This window comes from Chiloscyllium plagiosum, unplaced genomic scaffold (genome assembly GCF_037043375.1).
Source record: "Chiloscyllium plagiosum isolate Xiang-an unplaced genomic scaffold, Cpla_swu_hap1 HiC_scaffold_28, whole genome shotgun sequence".
Taxonomy (NCBI): domain Eukaryota; kingdom Metazoa; phylum Chordata; class Chondrichthyes; order Orectolobiformes; family Hemiscylliidae; genus Chiloscyllium; species Chiloscyllium plagiosum.
Genome location: NW_028270166.1, coordinates 37,813,177 through 37,838,940, shown reverse-complemented (window position 1 = coordinate 37,838,940; position 25,764 = coordinate 37,813,177). Strand labels below are relative to the sequence as shown.

At 52.5% G+C, this 25,764-nt stretch overlaps 1 protein-coding gene across 2 annotated transcripts; it reads left to right on the top strand.

Annotated features, from left to right (window-relative positions):
* Positions 1-223: 223 nt before the first annotated feature.
* Positions 224-24,491, top strand: yju2 (YJU2 splicing factor homolog). 2 transcript variants are annotated; one of them, XM_043720947.2, is made up of 8 exons: positions 224-340; positions 9,123-9,223; positions 11,639-11,783; positions 14,740-14,874; positions 15,293-15,474; positions 16,380-16,503; positions 18,533-18,710; positions 23,632-24,491. In XM_043720947.2, exons 1-8 carry the CDS (start codon positions 317-319, stop codon positions 23,778-23,780), a joined length of 1,038 nt encoding a protein of 345 aa, XP_043576882.2. In that variant the 5' UTR covers positions 224-316; the 3' UTR covers positions 23,781-24,491. The 2 variants fall into 2 exon arrangements, with proteins under 2 accessions (XP_043576882.2, XP_087832251.1); XM_087976125.1 differs by lacking the exon at positions 23,632-24,491 and adding an exon at positions 20,309-23,621.
* Positions 24,492-25,764: the final 1,273 nt, after the last annotated feature.

Sequence of the window (25,764 nt, the reverse complement as noted above, 5' to 3'; positions counted from 1 at the left end):
TTCCCCGCCGGAGCTTAGACAGAGCGGTTTCCGGTTTCCAAGCCGGAGCTTGGACAGAGCGGCTTCCGGTTTCCCCGCCGGAGCTTAGACAGAGCGGTTTCCGGTTTCCAAGCCGGAGCTTGGACAGAGCGGCTTCCGGTTTCCCCGCCGGAGCTCAGACAGAGCGGCTTCCGGTTTCCCCGCCGGAGCTCAGAGAGAGCGGCTTCCGGTCGCCGATGAGTGACCGATGTGTTAGCCAATGGGAGCGGGAAAGGGCCATAACGTGAACCAATAGGGGCGGAGGAAGGACGGGGCTTAGTTCAACAGCTTCTGAAAGATGTCGGAGAGAAAAGTATTGAATGTGAGTGAGAGGGGGTGGGGTGGGGTGAGGGGGTGAGGGGAGGGGAGGGGGGTGGTGAGGGGGGGGTGGGGGAATGGTGAGGGGGAGGGTAGGGGGTGAGGGGGAGGGTAGGGGTGAGGGGGTGGGGGTGGTGGGGGGTGAGGGAATGGTGAGGGGGGGTGGGGGGTGGGGGAATGGTGAGGGGGGGTGGGGGAATGGTGAGGGGTGGGGGAATGGTGAGGGGGGGGAGGGTGAGGGGGGGTGGGGGAATGGTGAGGGGGGGGAGAGTGAGGGGGTGGTGGGGGGTGAGGGGGTGGGGGTGGTGGGGGGTGAGGGGGTGGGGGAATGGTGAGGGGGGGGTGGGGGGTGAGGGAATGGTGAGGGGGGGGTGGGGGAATGGTGGGGGGGTGAGGGGGGGTGGGGGAATGGTGAGGGGGGGGTGGGGGAATGGTGGGGGGGTGAGGGGGGGTGGGGGAATGGTGAGGGGGGGGTGAGGGGAGGGGGGGTGAGGGGGGGTGGGGGAATGGTGAGGGGGGGGTGAGGGGAGGGGGGTGAGGGGGTGGGGTGGGGGGGTGAGGGGGGGTGGGGGAATGGTGAGGGGGGGGTGAGGGGAGGGGGGGTGAGGGGGGGTGGGGGAATGGTGAGGGGGGGGTGAGGGGAGGGGGGGTGAGGGGGGGTGGGGGAATGGTGAGGGGGGGGTGAGGGGAGGGGGGGTGAGGGGGGGTGGGGGAATGGTGAGGGGGGGGTGAGGGGAGGGGGGGTGAGGGGGGGTGGGGGAATGGTGAGGGGGGGGTGAGGGGGGGGGTGGGGTGGGGGGGTGAGGGGAGGGGGGTGAGGGGGGGGTGAGGGGAGGGGGGTGGGGGGGGGTGGGGTGGGGGGGTGAGGGGGGGGTGAGGGGAGGGGGGGTGAGGGGGGGTGGGGGAATGGTGAGGGGGGGGTGAGGGGGGGGGTGGGGTGGGGGTGGTGTGGGGGGGTGAGGGGGTGAGGGGAGGGGGGGTGAGGGGGGGGTGAGGGGGTGAGGGGAGGGGGGGGTGAGGGGGTGGGGTGGGGGGGTGAGGGGGTGGGGTGGGGGTGGGGTGGGGGGGTGAGGGGGTGGGGTGAGGGGGTGGGGTGGGGGGGTGAGGGGGTGGGGTGGGGGGGTTGAGGGGGTGGTGGGGGGTGAGGGGGGGGTGAGGGGGTGGTGGGTGAGGGGGGGTGAGGGGGTGGTGGGGGGTGAGGGGGTGGTGGGTGAGGGGGGGGTGAGGGGGTGGGGAGGGGGTGGGGGGGTGAGGGGGTGGGGTGGGGGGGTGAGGGGGTGGGGAGGGGGGGTTAAGGGGGTGGGGTGAGGGGGTGGGGTGGGGGTGGGGTGGGGGGGTTAAGGGGGTGGGGTGGGGGTGGGGGTGGGGTGGGGGGGTGAGGGGGTGGGGTGGGGGGGTGAGGGGGTGGGGTGAGGGGGTGAGGGGGTGGGGTGAGGGGGTGGTGGGGGGGTGAGGGGGTGGGGTGAGGGGGTGGTGGGGGGGTGAGGGGGTGGGGTGAGGGGGTGGTGGGGGGGTGAGGGGGTGGGGTGAGGGGGCGGGGTGGGGGGGTGAGGGGGCGGGGTGGGGGGGTGAGGGGGCGGGGTGGGGTTGGGGTGAGGGGGCGGGGTGGTGAGGGGGCGGGGTGGGGTTGGGGTGGGGGGGTGAGGGGGTGGGGTGGGGGGCTGAGGGGGTGGGGGGGTGGGGTGGGGGGGTGAGGGGGTGGGGTGGGGGGCTGAGGGGGTGGTGGGGGGGTGAGGGGGGGGTGCGGGGAGGGTGGGGGGGTGAGGGGGGGGTGCGGGGGGGGTGAGGGGGTGAGGGGGGGGTGCGGGGGGGGTGAGGGGGTGGTGGGGGGGTGAGGGGGGGTGCGGGGAGTGAGGTGGTGGTGGGGGGGTGAGGGGGGGTGCGGGGAGGGTGGGGGGGTGAGGGGGTGGTGGGGGGGTGAGGGGGTGGTGGGGGGTGGTGGGGGGGTGAGGGGTGGGGTGAAGGCGTGGGGGGTGAGGGGGGGTGAGGGTGTGGGGGGTGAGGGAGAGGGGGGTGGTGAGGGGGTGGGGGTGGGGTGAGGGAGAGGGGGGTGGTGAGGGGGTGGCGGTTGGGGGGGTGAGGGGGTGAGGGTTGGGGGGGTGAGGGGGTGAGGGTTGGGGGGGTGAGGGGGGGCTGGGGGGGTGAGGGGGTGAGGGTTGGGGGGGTGAGGGGGTGGTGGCCTGGGGGGTTGAGGGGGTGGGGGCTGGGGGGGTTGAGGGGGTGGGGGCTGGGGGGGTTGAGGGGGTGGTGGCTGGGGGGGTTGAGGGGGTGGTGGCTGGGGGGTTGAGGGGGTGGGGGCTGGGGGGTTGAGGGGGTGGGGGCTGTGGGGGTGAGGGAGTGGGGGCTAGGGGGGGTGAGGGGGTGGGGGCTGGGGGGGTGAGGGGTTGGGGGTTGGGGGGGTGGGGGCTGGGGAGGGTGAGGGAGTGGGGTCTGGGGGGGGGTGAGGTGGTGGGGGCTGGGGGGTGAGGGGTGGGGGTTAGGGGGTGAGGGAGAGGGGGGGTGAGGGGGTGGGGGTTGGGGGGGTGGGGGTTGGGGGGTTGGGGGGGTGGGGGTTGGGGGGAGTGAGGGGGTGAGGGAGAGGGGGGGTGGGGGTTGGGGGGGGTGAGGGGGTGAGGGAGAGGGGGGGTGAGGGGGTGGGGGTTGGGGGGGTGAGGGAGAGGGGAGTGGGGGTGTGGGTTGGGGGGGTGAGGGTGGGGGTGGGGAGTGAGGGAGAGGGGGGTGAGGGTGGGGGAGAGGGGTGGAGGGGTGAGCGAGGGGGGTGGGGGTGGAGGGGTGAGGGGGTGGGGGTGGAGGGGTGAGGGAGGGGGGGTGAGGGAGAGGGGGGTGGGGGTGGAGGGGTGAGGGAGGGGGGGTGGAGGGGTGAGGCATGGGGGGTGGGGGGGTGAGGGAGAGGGAGAGGGGGGTGAGGGAGGGGGGTTGGGGTGGAGGGGTGAGGGAGGGGGGGTGGGGGTGGAGGGGTGAGGGAGGGGGGCTGGGGGTGGAGGGGTGAGGGAGGGGGGCTGGGGGGGTGGAGGGTAAGGGAGAGGGGGGTGAGGGAGGGGGGGTGGAGGGTGAGGGAGAGGGGGGTGAGGGAGAGGGGGGTGAGGGTGGGGGTGGAGGGGTGAGGGGGAGAGGGTGTGGGGGTGAGGGGGAGAGGGTGTGGGGGTGAGGGAGAGGGTGAGGGAGAGGGTGTGGGGGTGAGGGAGAGGGTGTGGGGGTGAGGGTGTGGGGGAGAGGGTGTGGGGGTGAGGGGGAGAGGGTGTGGGGGTGAGGGGGAGAGGGTGTGGGGGGGGTGAGGGGGAGAGGGTGTGGGGGGGGTGAGGGGGAGAGGGTGTGGGGGGGGTGAGGGAGAGGGTGTGGGGGGGGTGAGGGAGAGGGTGTGGGGGGGGTGAGGGGGTGAGGGAGAGGGTGTGGGGGGGTGAGGGAGAGGGTGTGGGGGGGTGAGGGAGAGGGTGTGGGGGGGTGAGGGAGAGGGTGTGGGGGGGTGAGGTGGGGGGGTGAGGTGGTGGGGGTGAGGGAGATGGGGTGGGGGTGAGGGAGAGGGTGTGGGGAGCTGAGGGTGGGGATGGGGCTGAGGGAGAGGGTGTGGGGGGCTGAGGGAGAGGGTGTGGGGGGCTGAGGGAGAGGGTGTGGGGGGTGGGGGTGAGGGAGAGGGTGTGGGGGTGAGGGAGAGGGTGTGAGGGGGTGAGGGAGAGGGTGGGGGTGGGGGTGAGGTGGTGGGTGTGGGGGGCTGAGGGAAAGGGTGTGGGGGGATGAGGAGTTTGGGGGTGGGGGTGAGGGAGAGGGTGTGGGGGGGTGAGGGGGTGGGGGTGAGGGAGAGGGTGTGGGGGGGTGAGGGGGGTGGGGGTGAGGGAGAGGGTGTGGGGGGGTTGAGGGGGTGGGGGTGGGGGTGAGGGAGGGGGTGTGGGGGGGAGAGAGGGTGGGGGTGAGGGAGAGGGTGTGGGGGAGAGAGGGGGTGGGGGTGGGGAGGGTGGGGGTGAGGGAGAGGGTGTGGGGGGGAGAGGGGGTGGGGGTGGGGAGGGTGGGGGTGAGGGAGAGGGTGTGGAGGGGTGAGGGGGTGGGGGTGAGGGAGAGGGTGTGGAGGGGTGAGGGGGTGGGGGTGAGGGAGAGGGTGTGGAGGGGTGAGGGTGAGGGGGTGAGGGAGAGGGTGTGAGGGGGTGAGGGAGAGGGTGTGAGGGGGTGAGGGAGAGGGTGTGGGGGGGGTGAGGTGGTGGGTGTGGGGGTGAGGGAGAGGGTGTGAGGGGGTGAGGGAGAGGGTGTGGGGGGGGTGAGGTGGTGGGGGTGGGGGTGAGGGAGAGGGTGTGGGGGGCTGAGGGAGAGAGTGTGGGGGGGTGAGGAGTTTGGGGGTGGGGGTGAGGGAGAGGGTGTGGGGGGGTTGAGGGGGTGGGGGTGGGGGTGAGGGTGAGGGAGAGGGTGTGGGGGGTTGAGGGGGTCAGGGTGGGGGTGAGGGAGGGGGTGTGGGGGGGAGAGAGGGTGGGGGTGAGGGAGAGGGTGTGGGGGGGTTGTGGGGGTGGGGGTGAGGGAGGGGGTGTGGGGGGGAGAGAGGGTGGGGGTGAGGGAGAGGGTGTGGGGGAGAGAGGGGGTGGGGGTGGGGAGGGTGGGGGTGAGGGAGAGGGTGTGGGGGAGAGAGGGGGTGGGGGTGGGGAGGGTGGGGGTGAGGGAGAGGGTGTGGGGGGGAGAGGGGGTGGGGGTGGGGAGGGTGGGGGTGAGGGAGAGGGTGTGGAGGGGTGAGGGGGTGGGGGTGAGGGAGAGGGTGTGGGGGGGTTGAGGGGGTGGGGGTGGGGGTGAGGGAGGGGGTGTGGGGGGGAGAGAGGGTGGGGGTGAGGGAGAGGGTGTGGGGGAGAGAGGGGGTGGGGGTGAGGGAGAGGGTGTGGGGGAGAGAGGGGGTGGGGGTGAGGGAGAGGGTGTGGGGGGGTTGAGGGGGTGGGGGTGAGGGAGGGGGTGGGGGTGAGGGAGAGGGTGTGGGGGGGTGAGGGGGAGGGTGGGGGGGTGAGGGGGTGAGGGGGTGGTGGGGGGGTGAGGGGGTGGTGGGGGGGTGAGTGGTTGGTGGGGGGTGGTGGGGGGGTGAGGGGGTGGGGGGTGGTGAGGGGTGGGGTGAAGGCGTGGGGGGTGAGGGGGGGTGAGGGTGTGGGGGGTGAGGGAGAGGGGGGTGGTGAGGGGGTGGGGGTGGGGTGAGGGAGAGGGGGGTGGTGAGGGGGTGGCGGTTGGTGGGGTGAGGGGGTGAGGGTTGGGGGGGTGAGGGGGTGAGGGTTGGGGGGGTGAGGGGGGGCTGGGGGGGTGAGGGGGTGGGGGCTGGGGGGTGAGGGGGTGGGGGCTGGGGGGGTGAGGGGGTGGGGGCTGGGGGGGTTGAGGGGGTGGTGGCTGGGGGGGTTGAGGGGGTGGTGGCTGGGGGGTTGAGGGGGTGGGGGCTGGGGGGTTGAGGGGGTGGGGGTGGGGGGGGTGAGGGAGTGGGGGTGGGGGGGGAGAGGGGGTGGGGGTGGGGGGGGTGAGGGAGAGGGGGTGGGGGTGGGGGGGGTGAGGGAGAGGGGGTGGGGGTGGGGGGGGGGTGAGGGAGAGGGGGTGGGGGTGGGGGGGGTGAGGGAGAGGGGGTGGGGGTGGGGGGGGTGAGGGAGAGGGGGTGGGGGTGGGGGGGGTGAGGGAGAGGGGGTGGGGAGGGAGAGGGGGTGGGGGTGGGGGGGGTGAGGGAGAGGGGTTGGGGGTGGGGGGGGTGAGGGGGTTGGGGGGGGTGAGGGAGAGGGTGTGGGGGGGTGAGGGGGTGGGGGTGAGGGAGAGGGTGTGGGGGGGGTGAGGGGGAGGGTGTGGGGAGGTGAGGGACAGGGGGTGGGGGTGAGGGAGTGGGGGGGGAGTGGGGGTGAGGGAGTGGGGGGTGGGGGTGAGGGGGTGGGGGGGTGAGGGAGAGAGGGTGGGGGTGGGGGGGGTGAGGGAGAGGGGGTGGGGGGGTGAGGGAGAGGGGGTGGGGGGGTGGGGGGTGAGGGAGAGGGGGTGGGGGTGGGGGGTGAGGGAGAGGGGGTGGGGGTGGGGGGTGAGGGAGAGGGGGTGGGGGTGGGGGGTGAGGGAGAGGGGGTGGGGGTGGGGGGGGTGAGGGGGTGGGGGTGGGGGGGGTGAGGGGGTGGGGGTGGGGGGGGTGAGGGAGAGGGGGTGGGGGGGGTGAGGGAGAGGGGGTGGGGGGGGTGAGGGAGAGGGGGTGGGGGGGGTGAGGGAGAGGGGGTGGGGGGGGTGAGGGAGAGGGGGTGGGGGTGGGGGGGTGAGGGAGAGGGGGTGGGGGTGGGGGGGGTGAGGGAGAGGGGGTGGGGGGGGTGAGGGAGAGGGGGTGGGGGGGGTGAGGGAGAGGGGGTTGGGGGGGGTGAGGGAGAGGGGGTGGGGGTGGGGGAGTGGGGGGGTGAGGGAGTGGGAGTGGGGGGGTGTGGGGGTGGGGGTGTGGGAGAGGGTGTGGGGAGGTGAGGGACAGGGCGTGGGGAGCTGAGGGACAGGGCGTGGGGGACAGGGGGTGGGGGACAGGGGGTGGGGGTGAGGGAGTGGGGGGGTGGGGTTGAGGGGGTGGGGGGGTGAGGGAGAGGGGGTGGGGGTGGGGGGGTGAGGGAGAGAGGATGGGGGTGGGGGGGTGAGGGAGAGGGGGGGGTGAGGGAGAGGGGGTGGGGGTGGGGGGTTGGGGGTGAGGGAGTGGGGGGGGTGAGGGAGTGGGGGGGGTGAGGGAGAGGGAGTGGGGGGGAGAGGGAGTGGGGGGGGGTGGGGGTGAGGGAGTGGGGGGTGAGGGAGAGGGGGTAGGGGTGAGGGAGTGGGGGGTGGGGGAGAGGGGGTGGGGGAGAGGGGCTTGGGGGAGAGGGAGTGGGGGGTGAGGGAGAGGGAGTGGGGGGTGAGGGAGAGGGAGTGGGGGGTGAGGGAGAGGGAGTGGGGGTTGAGGGAGTGGGGGTTGAGGGAGTGGGGGTTGAGGGAGAGGGAGTGGGGGGTGAGGGAGTGGGGGGTGAGGGAGAGGGAGTGGGGGGTGAGGGAGTGGGGGGTGAGGGGGTGAGGGAGTGGGGGTGAGGGAGAGGGGGGGTGAGGGAGAGGGAGAGGGGGGGTGAGGGAGAGGGAGAGGGGGGGTGAGGGAGAGGGAGTGGGTGGTGAGGGAGTGGGGGGGTGAGGGAAAGGGGGTGGGGGTGAGGGAGTGGGGGGGTGAGGGAGAGGGAGTGGGGGGGTGAGGGAGTGGGGGGGTGAGGGAGTGGGAGTGGGGGGGTGAGGGAGTGGGAGAGGGGGTGGGGGTGAGGGGGTGGGGGTGAGGGAGTGGGGGGGTGAGGGAGAGGAGGTGGGGGTGAGGGAGTGGGGGGTGAGGGAGGGGGTGAGTGTTTTAAAAAAATTCTCGAGGTCAGGTTCGTAGGAGAGTAGTCTGACACAGAACAAACGACCAAGAGGCGAGTCTGCTAGAATATGGGCATTTTATTCCCCGCAGCGTCGCCACAACGGGTCTGGCTTATACTCACTCTACATGTTACCGGAACTGGGAGCCGTCAGTTCTCGTAGAGCGGTTGCCAACAACCCACGCTCGGCGGTTAAACGTAACCCCGGAGCAGACTCACCGAACTGGAGACTTTTCCAGCTGATATACTCTTTTCCAGATATAAACATTCATGTGAACAGCAGAGCAAGGCTAAAAAACACATTCCATTCTGGTTACATACAGATAAGAAGATTCACACGGGGAGGTGTGTAATAAGATTCACACGGGACTAAGCAACACCTCCATTCCGGTTAGATTCACACATGTATTGGGACATAATTTTTAACCGTTTCACCACATTCCACTGCTTGGAATTTTACACCACAGTGAGTGAGTGGGAGAGGTGGAGGGGGTGGGGGAGAGGTGGTGGGGGGGTGGGGGTGAGGGTGGGGGAGAGGGGGTGGGGGTGGGGTGGTGAGGGTGAGGGGGTGGGTGTGAGGGGGAGGGGTGTGTAGGGCGAGTGGAGGGGGAGGTGGGAGGTGGAGGGGGGGGAGGGGGGAGGAGGAGGAGGAGGAGGAAGGGAAGGGAAGGGGGAGAGGGAAGGGGGAGGGGGGGAACGGGGGAAGGGGGAGTGGGAGTGGGGGGGAGGGGGGAACGGGGGAAAGGGGAGTGGGAAAGGGGAGGGGGAGGGGGAGAAGGGGGGTAGGGGGAGGGCAAGGGGGTAGGAGGGGGAATAGGGGAGAGGGGGAGGGCAAGGGGGGGAGGGAGGAGGGGGGAGAGGGGGAGGGGAAAGGGGAGAGCGGGGGAAGGGAGAGGGGAGGGGAGGGGGGTAAGTGGGGGAGGTGGGGTGGGTGAGCGGGGAGGGGAGGGGAAAGTGAAGGAGTTGGTAGCTGGGAATGAGGGCATTTGGTGACAGAAAATGACTGCCCCCTTCCCCCTGCCAGGCTGGGGATCCCTTGGTGGTGTCTCCACATGAGTCTGAGCTTCTGGGCAGCTCACCTGGCAAAAGGGTCCCAGTGAACCAATTTCATTATCCTTCTTGTATACAAGAGTCAGACAAACGTTTACTGGTTGCAAGAGTTCTATGTGAAATTAGTCCAGGCAGTACCAGACCAATTCCTAACCTATTGACTGAATGCATGAAACTACAGTTAATTTTATAATAAGTGGTAGAGTCAAGAGTCAGGTTAAAGGGTTAAAATGATAAAATTATAGTACTACTGTGTGCTATTCTGAAGTTTGGACAGTGGAGGGACTCAGTTCACAGTAAACCAAATGCTTGAATACCTCACTGAATTCCAACATCTGTCACTTTGTTCAGCGTGCAAACAACCCAGAAACTATTTGATTCCGAAAAGAATCCCGACGAGTGTGTTTCATTTCTTTCCACCAGAAATACTACCCACCGGACTTTGATCCGTCAAAGATCCCAAAACTCAAACTTCCCAAAGATCGACAGTATGTGGTCCGATTAATGGCTCCTTTCAACATGAGGTAGGCACAAGCTGCTCATCAACATTTTACCTGCTTTAGAATTAATTTTGTACATCCTAAAGAATGTTAGCTTACATTGTTTACTGATGTAAATTTAATTTAATAAAGGAAACTGAAGTGTTTGCATTCACAACCAATTACCTGACATGATTTCTCCAGTAGCTTGCACGTCATGTGCCCCAAATTCTAGCTCAGTATCTTGGCATCATTGAGTAACTGGGTATTGGAAGATATGTTTCCACTCTTGTGGGTCATTGTGTTAATCATGATTTATGTTACTGGATTCTTAAATCCTGCACAAAATGATCGTGTCCTGCGCATCAAACATTCAAGAATGTGGTGAATCAGCATTGATTACACAAGGTGGCAACCTCTTCTACAACTATTCTCTTAGGGATAAAAAACACAATCACTCAATTTTAATTCTCTCTCCTTCTAGGGAGAGTCTTTAGTCAGATACCTGAGCTCGCCATTTACTTGCTTTCAAATTCTGAACTCTGTGACCCAGTGCTTTTTCATTATTATTGTTCTTTTTGTGACATAACAGTTACTGTGGTTCAAAGTAATGCAATGCTTTGAGAGGTTTCAGAGAGCTGTGACAAGGTGGTAATGTAAATGCTTTTATCTTATATTTCAAAGCTCTGGAACTCTTCATGTTCCTTAGTCTGTCTGTCTTTCTTTCTGCAATGAAAAAGCTTTTCAAGCTGAGCTTGCTATCAACTAACCATTTTCTCTCAACTGGGCATTTTTCAGCAGTTTTTGATGAGCCAATAGGTGGCTATAAGTGCTTTCCTATGTGAAGTAGTTCTATTAGTGGTGGTCATGCCTGCACAGTACATAATGTGTCCTTCAATACAAACCTGCACAGTACATAATGTGTCCTTCAATACAAACCTGCACAGTACATAATGTGTCCTTCAATACAAAAACCCACCAACAAGATTGTGCTATTCCTTTGTTATTTTGATTGACAATAGCGGCACGGTGGCACAGTGGTTAGTACTGCTGCCTCACAGCGCCAGAGACCCGGGTTCAATTCCCGCCTCAGGCGACTGACTGACTGTGTGGAGTTTGCACATTCTCCCCGTGTCTGTGTGGGTTTCCTCCGGGTGCTCCGGTTTCCTCCCACAGTCCAAAGATGTGCAGGTCAGGTGAATTGGCCATGCTAAATTGCCCGTAGTGTCAGATAAGGGGTAAATGTAGGGGTATGGGTGGGTTACTCTTCACAGGGTCGGTGTGGACTTGTTGGGCCGAAGGGCCTGTTTCCACACTGAATGGAATCTAATCTAATCTATTCCTGTTCTGTTGTATTTTGCGAAGTAACTTTTAATTTTGCCTGTTTTTCCCAATTATGGGCCTGAGCTTTTTAGAATAGGAATCCCACGTTAGCAATTAATTGATCAAAAAATACTTTTTACAGTTGCTTTTTTCCAGCCAAGCAAAGCCTGTACGTTGTACTCTGAACAGACCACAGCTTTGATATGTTCAGGCCTAACTCCAGATGTGGTTCTCAGCATGATGTCACTTACTGAAACCTCTCAATAAGGTCACTTGAAGATGAAAGCTGTGCACTGAGACGCATTCTCTTAAGAATCTAAAGCATTAAGAATATTTTGCTAATTGTTTCTTCCATAAAATGCAAGAAAATTAGTATTCACAAAAAAGAATGTAATTCTTTGTGTTTTAAAGAGGAAAGACTGGGATGATTTGAGAAGATCTATAAAATAATGAAATAACAAAATTGGGCAGATGTCAACCAGAATTTCAACAGAAATTTGTTCGGAAGCACCAGCGATCATGTTTACAAGTTTGATGTTATTCTTTCTGTCAGAGAATAGCAGAGGTGGGGGAGAAGTTGTCAGCTTGTGTAGTGAATGTTATAGAATCTCCACAGTGTGGAAGCAGGCCACTTGACCATTGAGTTCACACCAACCCTCCGAAGAGCATCCTACCCAGATGCACCCTGTCCTTGCAACTCCCATGGCTAACCCACCGAGCCTATACGTCCCTGGACACAATGGGCAATTTAGCATGGCAAATCCACTTAACCTGCTTGGACTGTGGGAGGAAACCCACGCAGACATGGGGAGAAGGTGCAAACCCGACATGGACAATCGCACAAGGTTGGAATCGAACCCAGGTCCCTGGCGCTGTCAGGCAGCAATGCTAACCACTGAGCCACCATGCTGCACTGTTAATTCACTGTATTCTTTTAAGACGGAAAAGGTCATCTTGTGGAGGCATTAGGTATCCTGTAACATAGATTGTGACTGATGACCTACATAGTTAGGAGAGACATTTTCCAGCTTCTGTGTCCCCAACTGAACCTGTTTTTACTTGTTGTGATGCATAGGACTGACTGTATAAACAAGAGAGTCTTGTTTGACATTTTCATGTATTCTTCTCTTGTGTTAGGTGTAAGACATGTGGAGAGTACATATACAAAGGGAAGAAGTTCAACGCACGAAAGGAAACTGTACAGAATGAAGTCTATCTGGGTCTGCCCATTTTCCGCTTCTACATCAAGTGTACTAGGTGTCTGGCAGAAATCACATTTAAAGTAAATATGTCTACATCTCATCGATTCATTCGTATGCAGTTCTCTCCGACAAGTGGTATTTGCACTGCATTACTTCAACCAAGGAATGTACTTTTTCTCCAGGATTACAGTAAATTTTGCAGCATATTGTCAGTCCCACCCTGTCTATAATCTTCCACTCCTTGTCCTGATGACATTGATTCCCTCTAGTGTATGTATTCACGGACACATACCTTAAGATGCCTTACTTCAGTGATATTTATTCCTTGGGTTGGTGATGGCATTTCCTGTGGTGATGCCATTTCCTATTCTTTTTCTTAGGGGGTGGTAAATTGGGTCCAAATCAATGTGTTTGTTGATAGAATTCCGGTTGGAATGCCATGCTTCTAAGAGTTCTTGTGCGTGTCTCTGTTTGGTTTGTTCTATGATGGATATGTTTTCCCAGTCAAAGTGGTGTCCTTCCTTGTCCGTATGTAAGTATACAGGTGAGAGTGGGCCATGTCTTTTTGTGGCTAGTTGGTGTTCATGTATCCTGGTGGCTAGTTTTCTGCCCATTTGTCCAATGTAGTGTGTGTTACAGTCCCTGCAAGGTATTTTTCAACAAGCAAAGCTAATGTCATTTACAAAATACCTTGCAAGAACTGTTACACAGGAGTTACAGTGATGCTGCTGACAGGGGCCAGTGTTGGATGGGGTTGGGGGGCAGACGGGTGGGAGGGATGGTGGGGTTGGGCAGCAGGTGGTGTTGGATGGAGTTGGGGGGGAGGGGGGTGGTTGTGGACAGGGGGAGGCGGGAGCGCACGCACGTGCTGCTGCTGCCTCGCCTCCTGAATGGAGAGCGGACTTAGCAAGTGCTCGCTGTGTAAAATCCCATTGAACTGATTGGGGGACAGGGAGGGGTAGGGAAGGCTTCAGCAATCCTGCACATCCCTTTCACACAAGTGTATGTCTGCTCAGTAACAAACCCTGAGACAGAGAGAGGTACCAAGGCAGGCAGAGCAAGGAAAAAGGAAACTTCAGAAAATTCCGAACCCCAGAGGAGAGACATTGAATCAATTAACCGAATAATCAATTATCCAAACAAAATAGTGCCCGCCCATCTCTTTCATATAATCAAGATTCCTCTGTGCATTCAAGGCATTCTACAGAGGTTCCAGCTACTTAGTACACTCTGGCTGAAAGATCTTAAACAGTGACATTTCCCCATTCCAATTCTATGGCAGCTGCGCTAAGCATTACTCCATCCCTCAACAGGTAGTCCAGTACCTGTAGAGCACAAAGGCCTGTTTCATGGATTCAGCATGGACCTCAATAAAATTGCTGAATCTTTCTCCTTACCTGCTATACAAGGGGATATCCCACAGGATGTGACAACTACCCCATCTTCACCAGTCACCTCAAGGCCAACATATGGAGAGTGTCATACTCTGGGCGTGTAGGAAGGATTTTTTACAGGGAGTGCCTTTCTCACCACCAACAGTGAAAGAATTTTCTTCTTTACAGCCAGAAATGATCAGTTATTAAGTTATAATTATATCAGTTTGTACACTGTATCCAGCTGTTGGTTCATTAGTTGATACTGAAGGCAAGTGAACATAATTGGCTTCACGGAAAATTCTGTTTTTGAAACTAGAGCTTTATAGTGATTTCAAATGTACATAATAACAGAGGGAATCTTGGCATGTTATTGTTCTCAGCCCACTGTTTGGTGTTACTGCCTTCATGACACCAAGTGTCATGGGATAGACAAACTTGAATCTGAGCTCGGTCAGAATGCAGTGATGTATGGTATGATAGAGGCGAGAGGGAAACTCCACTGAAAAGGTTGCACTGCCAAACTTACGTATTCACTTACAGGATATGTTGGTGTCACGTTTGACATGTTTCAAAGTTCCATGTGAATGTTGACCATTTGTGGTGGTTGGGGTGGGGGAGGTTACTGTGGTGCTGAGGCAGGATGGATCTGAATTAAACTTGAGTTACATGGAGCTTGTCCAAAGTTTTGGCAATGCAAGCTGCAGGGAGCATGTGGCTTTAGATGAAATTCTTCAGCCCAGCAGTCTTTTGCCTAGGAGTTGAAAGATAACAAAAGTTCCTTCCCTAAGTCCATAGAAAAGGAGAGCTGGAAGAAATGTTTTCCCAATTTGAGCTGTCTGTCCAGAAGTTGGTGGATCCTACAGTATGGGTTTGCACTCCCCTGTTAATTATACTCATTGTCCTGCGCTAATTCAGATTGCTTTCATTCAGCAGCATCATTAACCGAGCAAATTGGTGCTGAAGAAAATTGAATTTCCAATTAGTTAAGTTAAGCAAGAATATAGGTAAGAGGACTCAATGGTAGTGCAGTAGTTCTGTTGCTGCATTGGTAATTGAGAGACTTGGATGAATCCAGAGAATGAGAGTCCAAATCCTACCTTGGTATTTTGAAAACTTCAATTCTGTTTTGTTTTAAGAACTAAAAAGTAAATGTGACCATACACTTAAAAGTTCAGCTGCCTGACTAACACCGTTTAGGAAAGGCATCATTACTCAGTCTGTCCTGTGTATGACTCCCATCCCACTCCAATATGGTTGACACTTGAAATGGCCGGAATATAACTAGCAATAACAATAAAACTCAGTCTTGGCTAGTCATTCCTATCACATGAGAATTTCTATCCCAGTCTACTGTTGTAAATCTTGATGGTAAATGTCATTATTTAATTGTAGAGCGTGTTAAAGCCAAGGTGCAGAGACTATTTTTAAGAACATTTAACTGCAGTAAGCTATATCTGCAGAGCCCAGGGTTCAAGCCCACAATCACTATTGTATTTTACCATTTAATATTTATGTGCACTCATTACTGCTTAATACTGAAAGGAAAGGATTCTTAAAACCGAAGCTCTTTGCTGGACTTGCTTTCTGTTTGAACCAAGGGAATGAAGTTGGCATGACATGTGGCCGTTTCTTGATTGCTGGTGTGTGTCTGACCTTTTAGACTGACCCTGAGAACACAGACTACGTGATGGAGCATGGAGCGACACGAAACTTCCAAGCAGAGAAGCTGCTGGAGGAGCAGGAGAAGCAAATGCAGAAAGAACGGGAGGATGAAGAGCTGAACAACCCGATGAAGGTATTCCTAACTATTTGCACTGTGCTGACAGACCCATTCCAGAGTGTATTCTGCACTCTGGCCTCTTGCCACCTTCATCTAACCTCAATCATATATCATTATGTTCCTTTCTCCCTCTTGTGGGGATGAGGTGGCAGTAACATTTTGGAACCTTAATAAAACTGCCTTGCCAAAGTCTTTCCTAGCAGAATATATTGTAAATATTCAATGTCATACTTACTAGTACATTTTGAAACAACGTTTTTGCCATTAACAATAAAACCAGAGTTGAAAAAATATGAAAATGGCAGAGGTGTGGGGATTTCAGTGTGAGGGTGCAATGTGCTGATCAGAAATTCACTCACGTGAAGGTGAATGGCTGATATGGCCCAGTGATTTCAGCACTCATACTCTTCCATGTGTTCATCCTTTTTTAAAGGTTTTAGAGAACAGGACTAAAGATTCCAAAATGGAAATGGAGGTCTTGGAAAACCTGCAGGAGCTGAAGGAGTTGAACCAGCGACAGGCCAATGTTGACTTTGAGAGCATGTTACTGGAGTATCAGAAATATGAGAAAGACCTGAAACGACAGCAGGAGGAGGAAGATGAGCGAGAAATGAAGTAGGCCTGACTCTCCAAATTCAGAATTGTAATGATGGTCATCAGCATTGAGACATCAAAAAGCAGAATGGATGCAGAGGAAAGCTTTCTGCTGAGTTAGTTGGTCACAGCCAGAGTGTTGTAAGGAGGATCCCATCTAGGGTCAGTGCCCTAGGGTTGAACTGGAGATTCTGGGGGAATAAATCAAAGTGCCCATTTTAATCGCAATCCAGAAGTTTTTTAAAAAAATTAAGACGAGTGGTGAGACTGGGCTCGACTGTGATGCCCTTCACAGTGAAATAGCCTGATCACTGTCTGGATGTGATTGTTTCCACAAAGTAGTGATGCAGTGATGCCTCAGTGTGAGGTAGAGAAGAGTAATGGGTTACAATCATTATTTCCTCTCAAAGATCATTATGTTAACTTTTTTTTTCTGTTATCTCAAAATAAAACACACGGTCCTCTTGTAGAGGTTATTAATTTAGAAAATCTGGCAATTTTTATTAGAAATATCCACACAACTCACTGAGCACCAGATGCTGGTTTGTGTGAGTTCACGTTCCAGTCTCTATTTCATTTTTGCACTCTGACCAGTAAGTTTGAGTAGAACTAAAACGCTGCAAACTGTGTGTCCCTGCTTTCACTAGTCCATTGACCAGCATTGGAGTGAAGTTGAATATTAACAACTGCACAATATTTTGAATCAGTTTGAGAGTCCTCTCCTTAATTACACTGCTACTTTGACACTGGTTTCTTGAAGTTTGGAATCCAGTCAAAATTTTGTTTCCTGAACACTAACTCTTTCCCTTCTCCTTCCGATTCTCTTTATCTTTTCCCAATCAAGCATCAGTTTGTTTTCCTGTAGAGAGTTACATGCCAGGAATCAGTTCTGTGTTGATTTATCTTGCCTCTTTCTATCCTGAAAGGTCCATGCTGGAAAGTGCCCAGGTGAAGAGAATTCTAGATGATTCGGACTCTGATGAGGAACTCCCTAAACCTTGTAAACTGAATTCGCCAGCCCCTCAGAGGCCCACAGATATTCTCAATGAGGTATGATTTGGATTCCTTTTCAAGTGCTTAAAAGCTAAGAAACTCATTTCATGCATTGTCACAGGCCATTCAACCCATACCCCTACATTTACCCCTTACCTAACACTACGGGCAATTTAGCATGGCCAATTCACCTGACCCTGCACATCTTTTGGACTGTGGGAGGAAACCGGAGCACCCGGAGGAAACCCACGCAGACACGGGGAGAACGTGCAAACTCCACACAGTCAGTCGCCTGAGGCGGGAATTGAACCCGGGTCTCAGGCGCTGTGAGGCAGCAGTGCTAACCACTGTGCCACCGTGCCGCCCACTAACTTTTAGATATCAATTCTAAATTCCTCAGTTCCCAATTTATCTCTTGTTGTTTACAGCTTGATATTAAATGTATTTAGTGTATCATACCATTTCTAATTTACTTCTGAGATCCTATCATTCGCCAGTTTTAAGGATAAACTCTTCATCCCTCCAGTCTTTTCACGTATGGCCTGATCCTCTGCGACATTGTGGTCTTTAGTTTGTGTCTAAAATGGAGGGGCACCAATATCCCATTAAGGAGGTTTGCTAGTGCCACTTCGGGGGTTTAAAGTAGTCTGGCAGGTGGGGAGAACTGAAGCAGTAAGTTGGCATGCGAAGTGATTGAGGAGAAGTTCAGTATTAAGTCAAGTAAGTCTCATAGTGAGAACAGGGTCAGGTTAATGAACACAGCATTACTGGCACTCTGAAGTGTATTTAATGCAAGGAGTAACAGGTAAGGCAAATGAGCTTAGAGCCTGGATTAGTACATGGAACAACAGTGTTGTAGCCACAAGACAAATATGGTTAAGAGAAGGGAAGGACTGGCCTCTCAACGTTTCAGGGTTTAGATGTATCAGGCGTGATATAGAAGGGGTGGGGGAATTTAATTACTGATTTAAGAGAATGTCACAGCTGCACTGTGGGAGTACACCTTAGTACATCTCAGCATCAAGTGGCATCAGTGATGCCCACAATGCTGTTGGAACTGTGTACAAATGGAGGGGCCTAATCATGATGGTGGGCTCATACAGCGAGGCCATATGGGTAGAACTCAGGAATAAGCAAAGTGCAACCACTATGAAGGTAATATTGTAAGTTTCCCAACAGCCAATGAGAGATAGAGCAACAGATATGTAGTTGTGTTAAATTAGCTTGCCGATACTCTTAACATTAGAGTGCATATGTGAAGCATGGTGACAAGCAATGCTGCAGAATAAAACATAAAACACTCAGTTAGTCAGTCAGTACTGTGCAGAGAGTAGGAGATTTAATGTTTCAGGGAATGTCCTCATGGTGAGCCTTTGTCTTGGCTGAGTATTTGCCTTTCGAGGAACATCACTAAATTGATTTGATCATTAGTGTGCTGCTGTTTGTGGAACCTTGCGAGGCCAATTTCCATTCTGAGGAAAAGGATATCGGCCTGAAATGTTAACTCTCTTCTAATGCTACTTGACTTGCTGATTGTTTCCCACTTTTGTGATTTTTGTTTCTGATTTCCAGCGCACACAGTATATTAATTTTGTTCAGAAAACTGTCTGTACCCGTGTAAAAGAACCTTTTAAGAAAGAATGTAAGAAATTTGGAAGAGGTGAGAGGAAATGAATTGACTGATTATCCTGTAAAACTGTGATTGATGGATCAAAGAAGTAGCAGAATAGAGGAGCTCTGATGAACGTTAACTGGACCTTAAACATTGATCTTGCTTGCTCTCCACAGATGCACCCAGACTTGCTGAGTTTCTCCAACAATTCCTGTTTTTGTAGCAGAGTAGAGGAGTTGCCTATGGTATCCACGCTAGACTTAATGTCTGTAAAGTTCATACACTACTTGCAGGAGTCCATTTTTGGCTATGATAACTTGCAGCCCATGTGCATGCATCATGATGAGTGCAAGATGAAAGGTTTTGTCAAAATATGTCCTTTTTTTCAGCAGTACTCAAATTTGGTATGACCATTTAAGGTGTTTGTCGATGTTCTTTTATTTATGGTTTTAGTTTTGTTTTGCTTTACAACAGAATACAGATCATCAGAGTAAAAAATTGAAGGCCGAGAGTTGGGAGAGGAGTGTGGGAAAGTTCAGTGGAAATCTTCATCTTTCTGGGTTGGTGGTGAAGAAGCCACAGACCAAACAAGTGGATTCAGCCAGCCTGAGGGGAGGGGATACTTCCCAGAAAGACTCCTCAGCAAGCAATGGTGAGAACTCTGTGCAAAATATTGAGCTTTTTGGTTTTATTGTATTTGGGAATCGGCTAGTTTTTGTTTGATCTCATTTTAAACAGAATTGAGTATGTGTCAAACTCTTGCAGTTCATTTACTTATCCAGGCTCTCTGCGGCTCCCCAGTGAATGTACCTCTCAATAGCTCTCCTTTGCTTTGAATGCTCAAAAATGTCTCTAATCTTCTATGATGCACAATCATGACTATCTTCATGCCTCTGACATCTGATAAACCTGGGATCCTCAGTTCGTAATATTCGCTGAAAGTCAGAGGAACCCGCTCTTGAATGCAAATCTAAACTGACTGCCTAGTGATGCATCGTCAGAGCAGTCGGAACTGTCAGGTTTGCTGTTCTTGGGATGGAACATCAATGCATTTTGGGAAAGCAAATCTTAGCAGGACTTTTACACTTAATGGCAAGGTCCTGGGAATGTTGCTGAACAACGACCTTGGAGTACAGATTCATAGCTCCTTGAAAGTGGAGTCGCAGGTAGATAGGATTGTGAAGATGGTGTTTGGTATACTTTCCTTTATTGGTCAGAGTATTGAGTAGGGGAGTTGGGAGGTCATGTTGCGGTTGTACAGGACATTGGATAGGCCATTGTTGGCAATTGTGTGCAATTCTGGTCTCCTTCCTATCGGAAAGATGTTGTGAAACTTGAAAGGGTTCATAAAAGATTTACAAGAATGTTGCCAGGGTTGGAGGATTTGAGCTACAGGGAGAGGCTGAACAGACTGGAGCCGTTTTCCCTGGAGCGTTGGAGGCTGAGAAGTGACCTTTATAGAGGTTTACAAAATTATAAGGGACATGGATAGGATAAATAGACAGTCTTTTCCCTGTGGTCGGGTGAGTCCAGAACTGGAGGGCGTAGGTTTGGGGTGAGAGGGGAAAGATGTAAAGGAGCAACTTTTTCACACACAGGGTAGTGCGTGTGTGGAATGAACTGCCAGAGGAAGTGGTGGAGGCTGGTACAATTGCAATTTAAAAGGCATCTGGATGGGTATATGAATAGGAAGGGTTTGGAGGGATATGGGCTGGGTGCTGGCAGGTGGGACTAGGTTGGGATGGGATATCTGGTGGGCATGGACGGATAGGACCAATGCGGATACATGCTGTACATCTCTATGACTTTATGACTCATCTGAGCCTCATAGCCCCTCTCAGGTGTGATACAGATGACTTGTAGAAAGTTTCAGTAAAAAGCAAAGTTTTCTCAGGTGCTCATGCCTTGAATTATCCCATAGTCAACATCATTACCCTGGCCCACCTGTTTCTTTTCGATTTTTCAAACTTCCCTTCAGTTGAATCCACCCCCTTTCTCTCCACCTCCTCTGGCTAATTAGGTTAATTCTCTATTTATAGTTCTAGTTGTATTATTCGCCAGGACGTTGGTCCCAACATGGCTCAGATGAAGCCAGCTGACCTGACAATGCCTCATGAATCAGAACTTATTACTCCCATGCCAACCTTTGAGCTGCGCTTTTATATTCGTAATTTTAATTACTTTGCATCAATTTGCACATCACTCAGATGGTAGTCCCAAGATTATTACTTTTGTGCTTCCACTTTTCAGTTTAGCCCCTGAGCTGCTCTTAATCCCTCAGCAGGACCTCTGTCCTACTTTACCTACGCTATTGATACCTGCATGGATCCTACCCCTCAAGCCCAGAGAGATGTCCTGAATCTTGTCACCAGGTAGGCCTTCACTGCAAAGAACATTGTCTCTTCCCTGAACATGTTACTCCATATGACTACTACATTTCTCTTGATGCTCCTCAAATGAATGGCGCTCTGGAACACATTGCTGTGGTCACTTTGCTCATCCTCTCTGCGGTCTATGGCCTCATCCACACTAAGAGAAAAAAAACCTTGTACCCATTAGATAAGGGCACTGCCTTCTCCAGGCTAAATTCCAGATCCGCACACCTGCCTCATGCACAATCACATCCTCACGTCCGTGATCAAAGACCATATTTGATGTAACTAATCTGAAGGGTATGACTGTCTCCTGAAGCAGAGTCCAAGTACCTGCCCATCTCCTTGATGTATTGCAGTGCCCACAGCTCCGACTCCGTTCATCATCTTTGAGCCAGAATTCTTCGGGCAGTCTGCACTTGCTGTAGATGCGGTCAATATGAGTCACACTGACATCCACTCACTCCCTCATACTCTAGCTGGAACATGTTGCCTGCCCAGTGTTCTCTGTTTAATGAATTAATTTGTGTAGTAATTTTTTAAAAAGTGAATTCCTTAACTGTATACTTCAGCTTCAATAAACTGTCCTGATTTAAACCAGTCGAGAGACATTGAAGAATCCAAGACCCCAAGGGATCCTTCCACATCCATCAGAAATTTACCTGTACCTCTACCAATGCTATCTACTGCATCCATTGCACCGGTGTTCTCTCCTCTACATCGGGGAGACAGGACGCCTTCTTGTGGATCGTTTCATCTCTGGACACCTGCACCCACCAACTCCACTGTCCCGTGGCTGAACACTTCAACTCCCCCTCCCACTCCATCAAGAACATGCAGGTCCTGGGCCGCCTCCACCGCCAAACCATTACCACCTGACGCCTGGAGGCAGAACGCTTCATATTCCGCCTTGGAACCCTGTAACCACATGGGATAATTGTGGATTTCCACAATTTCCTCATTTTCCCTCCCCCAACATTATCCCAATCCCAAGCCTACCGATCAGCACCACTCTCCAGACCTATTCATCACTCTCCCCTCTGATCTATCACCTTCTCCTTCACCTTTATGCACCTATTGGTTTTTGAGTTACCTTCCCCCCCATTTATCTCTCAGCCCTGATCCACAAGCCTCATTCCTTATGAAGGGCTTATGCCCGAAACGTTGACTCTCCTGCTCCTCGGATGCTGCCTGACCTGCTGTGCTTTTCCAGCAACACACTCTTGAGATGGAAGAAATACCTGCCAACTACTCACTTGTAGGACTCTTTGAGGGGACTCTGTCCTGCTGGTTTTTATCTCCTGCCAACACTGCCCTTCTCATACAGGTCTGCTGTTCTCTGTGTGGAGCTGAAACGTTTCATACATTACAGCAGTAACGACACTTCTAAAGTATTTAGTTTTCCTGCAAAGCTTTTTGGGATGCCTTAAAAGTGGGAAAGATGCTGTCTAAAATGCAAGTCTTAATCAGGCGTCAAAATGTGTAAATCTGTTTCCACTTCAGAAATAAAGCCTGGATAAATGCGGGAAATGGAAGAGTTTCACACAGCTTCCAGTGTTGATCCTTAGGCTCTGCTGTGCTGTGTGATCACAACATCAAGTGGCATCAGTGATCTTGCCCACAGTAATGTTGGTCCTGTGTACGAGTAGAAGGGTCTGTTCATGACGGTGAACCCTTGCTGTAAGGGGAACTTGTGCAAATGTGGGGACGAGGACAGATTTGAGATGTGATGTCCTCATGATAAAACAGCCAATGACACAGGAGACAGATACAAGATGGTACCACGAATCTGTGGAAATGCAGCAGGCAGGAAAACTTGAAAGGGTTTAACAATTCTATACTGCTTGTTACATCCTGGGGACCTACTAAAGTGCTTTGCATTTAACAAATGTCTTTCAAAGTCAATAATATTGGTTGAAACTGACGGGAAATATGCACAATGAGGTTCGTACAAACAAAAATGTTCATTTAATTTTTTTTAAGTGATGTTGACCGAGGAAAAGATTTAGAAATTAGAATTAGAATTAGAATCAGAATCCCTACAGTATGGAAACAGGCCCTTTGGCCCAACAAGCCCACACAGACCTTCCAAAAAGTAACCCACCGAGACCCATTCCTCTACCCTACATTTACCCCTGACTAATGCACTTAACCTACATACCCTTGAATACTTTGGGCAATTTAGTGTGGCCAATTCACCTAACCTGCTAACGTTTGGACTGTGGGAGGAAACCGGAGGAAACCAACGCAGACATGGGGAGCATGTGCACACTCCACACAGACAGTCACCCGAGGCTGGAATCAAACCCGGGTCCCTGGCACTGTGAGGCAGCTGTGCTAACCACTGAGCCACCATGCCACCCCCTAGGCAATTTAGGATTTTCATATAATGCATGGGTAGAATGTAATATAATTCACATAATTTTATGACTGCACAGAGAGGCTACCAGGGTCACAATGACCATCTCACCTCAAAAGGTAGCTCCCCCCAGAATGTTGCACTCAATCCATATCACAGTGAAATACTCATGGGCTGGCTGTATTCCATAACTTTGTAAATGGTTGACTGAGAACACTGCTACTTAATCTAACCATGACTGTACTGGAAGTGCCAATCTGGGAGACATCTAAAAATGTTCACCCTTAAACTTGAGAAGGTGCAGGAAGGTTTTACAAGGATGTTGCCAGGACTGTTTTCCCTCGAGTTTCGGAAACTGAAGGGTGACTTTACACAGATTTATAAAATCATGAGGGGCATGGATAGGGTGAATAGTCAAGATCTTTTTCCTAGGGTGGGCAAGTCCAAAACTGGAGGATCTAGGTTTCAGGTGAGAAGGAAAAGATTTAAAAATGAGTTGAGGGGTAACTTTTTCACATAGAGTGTGTGTGTATGAAGTGAGCTGCCGGAGGAATGTTGGAGGCTGGTACAATTACAACATTTAAAAGGCACCTGGATGGGTATATGAATAGGAAGGGTTGAGAGGGGCATAGGCCAAATGGTGGCAAATGGGACTAGGTCAGATTGGGATGTCTGGTCAGCACAGATGAGTTGGATCGAAGGGCCTGTTTCCATGCTGTATGACTATGAAAATGAAGTGAGGCAGAAATCAATTTCTGCACCAGAATAGTTACTCAGACAAGTCATACATTGAATTGTTAACTCTTAAATATCTGTAATACGTTGTTACTTTCATGTTCTAGGTAGCAACAGTCAGAATTCTGTGGTGTCACCTCCTTCAGCAATGTTAACAGGGTCATGCCCACAAGTACAGCAAGCATCAACAGCCCATAATTCCTCCTTAAGCCTTCTGGGGGCGTACTCTGACAGTGAAGGAAGCAACAGTGATTAAGCATTGTGCTTTTATTCAGACTGCATTCGACCTCTTTCAAGAGAGGGATAATTCAAACTAATGCTATGATGGTTTTTCTGTATTTCTGTAAATAGTTGTCAGTGTGGGATTTATTTCTTAATTTAACATTCAGAATATGTCCATAGTTTCTCCCACTATCCTTTCCAATGTTGTGAGTCTCAATACTCCTTATTTAACAGAAAGCTATATTTTTCTGTTGTTTAATCATATAGCAGGCTTCCACAAACGCACAATATGAATACCGATGGGGTGGCTGTTTACTGTACATTATAAAAATTCCAGCAGTAATGGAGGCCGTTCATCACAGTTATTATACTTGCTCATGTGCCAGTCTCCTATTCGTTCATCCAGCAAGGATCTGGCTGTCATCGTAAACAATGCCTGGAATCCTTGATTCTGTGACTTAATGCCACAGGTTGCTGAGTGTGAACAGTGCCTGCTTGAAGAACTTCCTGACTTTAGTTTTATTTTAAATCTGGTGTGCATCTCCATTCTTCCCCTACATTGTTACTGGATATTCTACGATGAAAAAATTCAAGTTACAGACATGCCACATTTCAAAGTGGAATTTCACCCCTACTGTGCAGTTTCTTCTGCTGTGTACATTTTGTTGAGATATTACATTAATTTTTAATTTTGTATATTAAGTGCTGTATTTTTAAAATCTATAATAAAAGTTTTTTTTGTGAATGCAAATATTAATTATTGACTTATAGGTATTCATATGATCATGGCTTGTAAACTATGTAATAAAAATATAAATATCTCATACAAAATTGAAATATCTATATTAAATCCAACATGTCATGTATGCAATTCATTGAAACATTAGAAGTAGCTAGAACCCCTTGGCTGAAGAGATAATAGGTCTTCCGTGTTGAACGGTGTCATGTTGGATGCATTTTGTGGTATTTTGTAGCCAGAGTATATGCAGCCATTGATTTTATTTTTGCATCTTACATCTTTAATTCCCAAAAATAATTAGCTTTTATATCTTGTTAACATGTTTTTAACATCAAAATCTCTCCCCAAAGCAAGGAAATTATAGTGAGCAATACAAAACACTGGTTCAGCCTGAACAGAATGACAGAAATATTATGGTCTGAGAGGTGGCCATTCAGCCCATTGTGTCTGCACTAAGCTGGATTACCAAGTCCGTCTCTATTATGCAGTGCCAATCTCCTACCTTTTTCCCCATATCCGTGCACACTTCTCCTATCCAAAAAATACATCCTATGCCCGCTTGAATGCCTCAATGGAACTGGAATATTAGGAACTTATTTTAGGAAACATGTGAAGGTATTACAGAAAAGATTCATGTCTGGTTCCAGCAGTCACAGTTTGTCACGAGGCACACAATTTCTTAGACTTACTGATGATTTCTCTCAAGAGTTCTGAAATCTCAGGGTTTATCTACTGCTATTTTTTGCTCAGGGGAACCAAGAAGCTGATTCTGAGCAGTTCTCCAGGCCTGAGACGTTGCTGCTGACTTGACACTGACCCTAATGCTCAACGGAGAAATGACACTGAATGTTACTAAAGCAGTATCTCAGTTTCTATTATGCCATTAATAATACTAATTAAATAAATGATTGCAACATTCCTGTGTTGTTGAATGGCTTATAAAGTCACTGATACTGAACTTTGCATAAAATATGCATAATGTGCCAGTCTGCATATTGAGTTTAAGCATATAAAATAGAACATTTTATGATATCAACTGATTTATGATGAATTATGTTGAAATTTATAGATGCATAATTTAAAATGTTAAGATACTGAATATAATTTTCGGCAAGCAATCCATTGAGAAACTAGGAGAATAGTTAATTTTGTGTCAGTATGATTAAGTGTTATAGGATAGTCATGGCAATTTTATTTCCATCTGTGTACATGGCTCCCTGTTAATAGGATGATTTATTGATGGGGAGTTAACACCATTGGTGGTATTTTCACAAAAGCA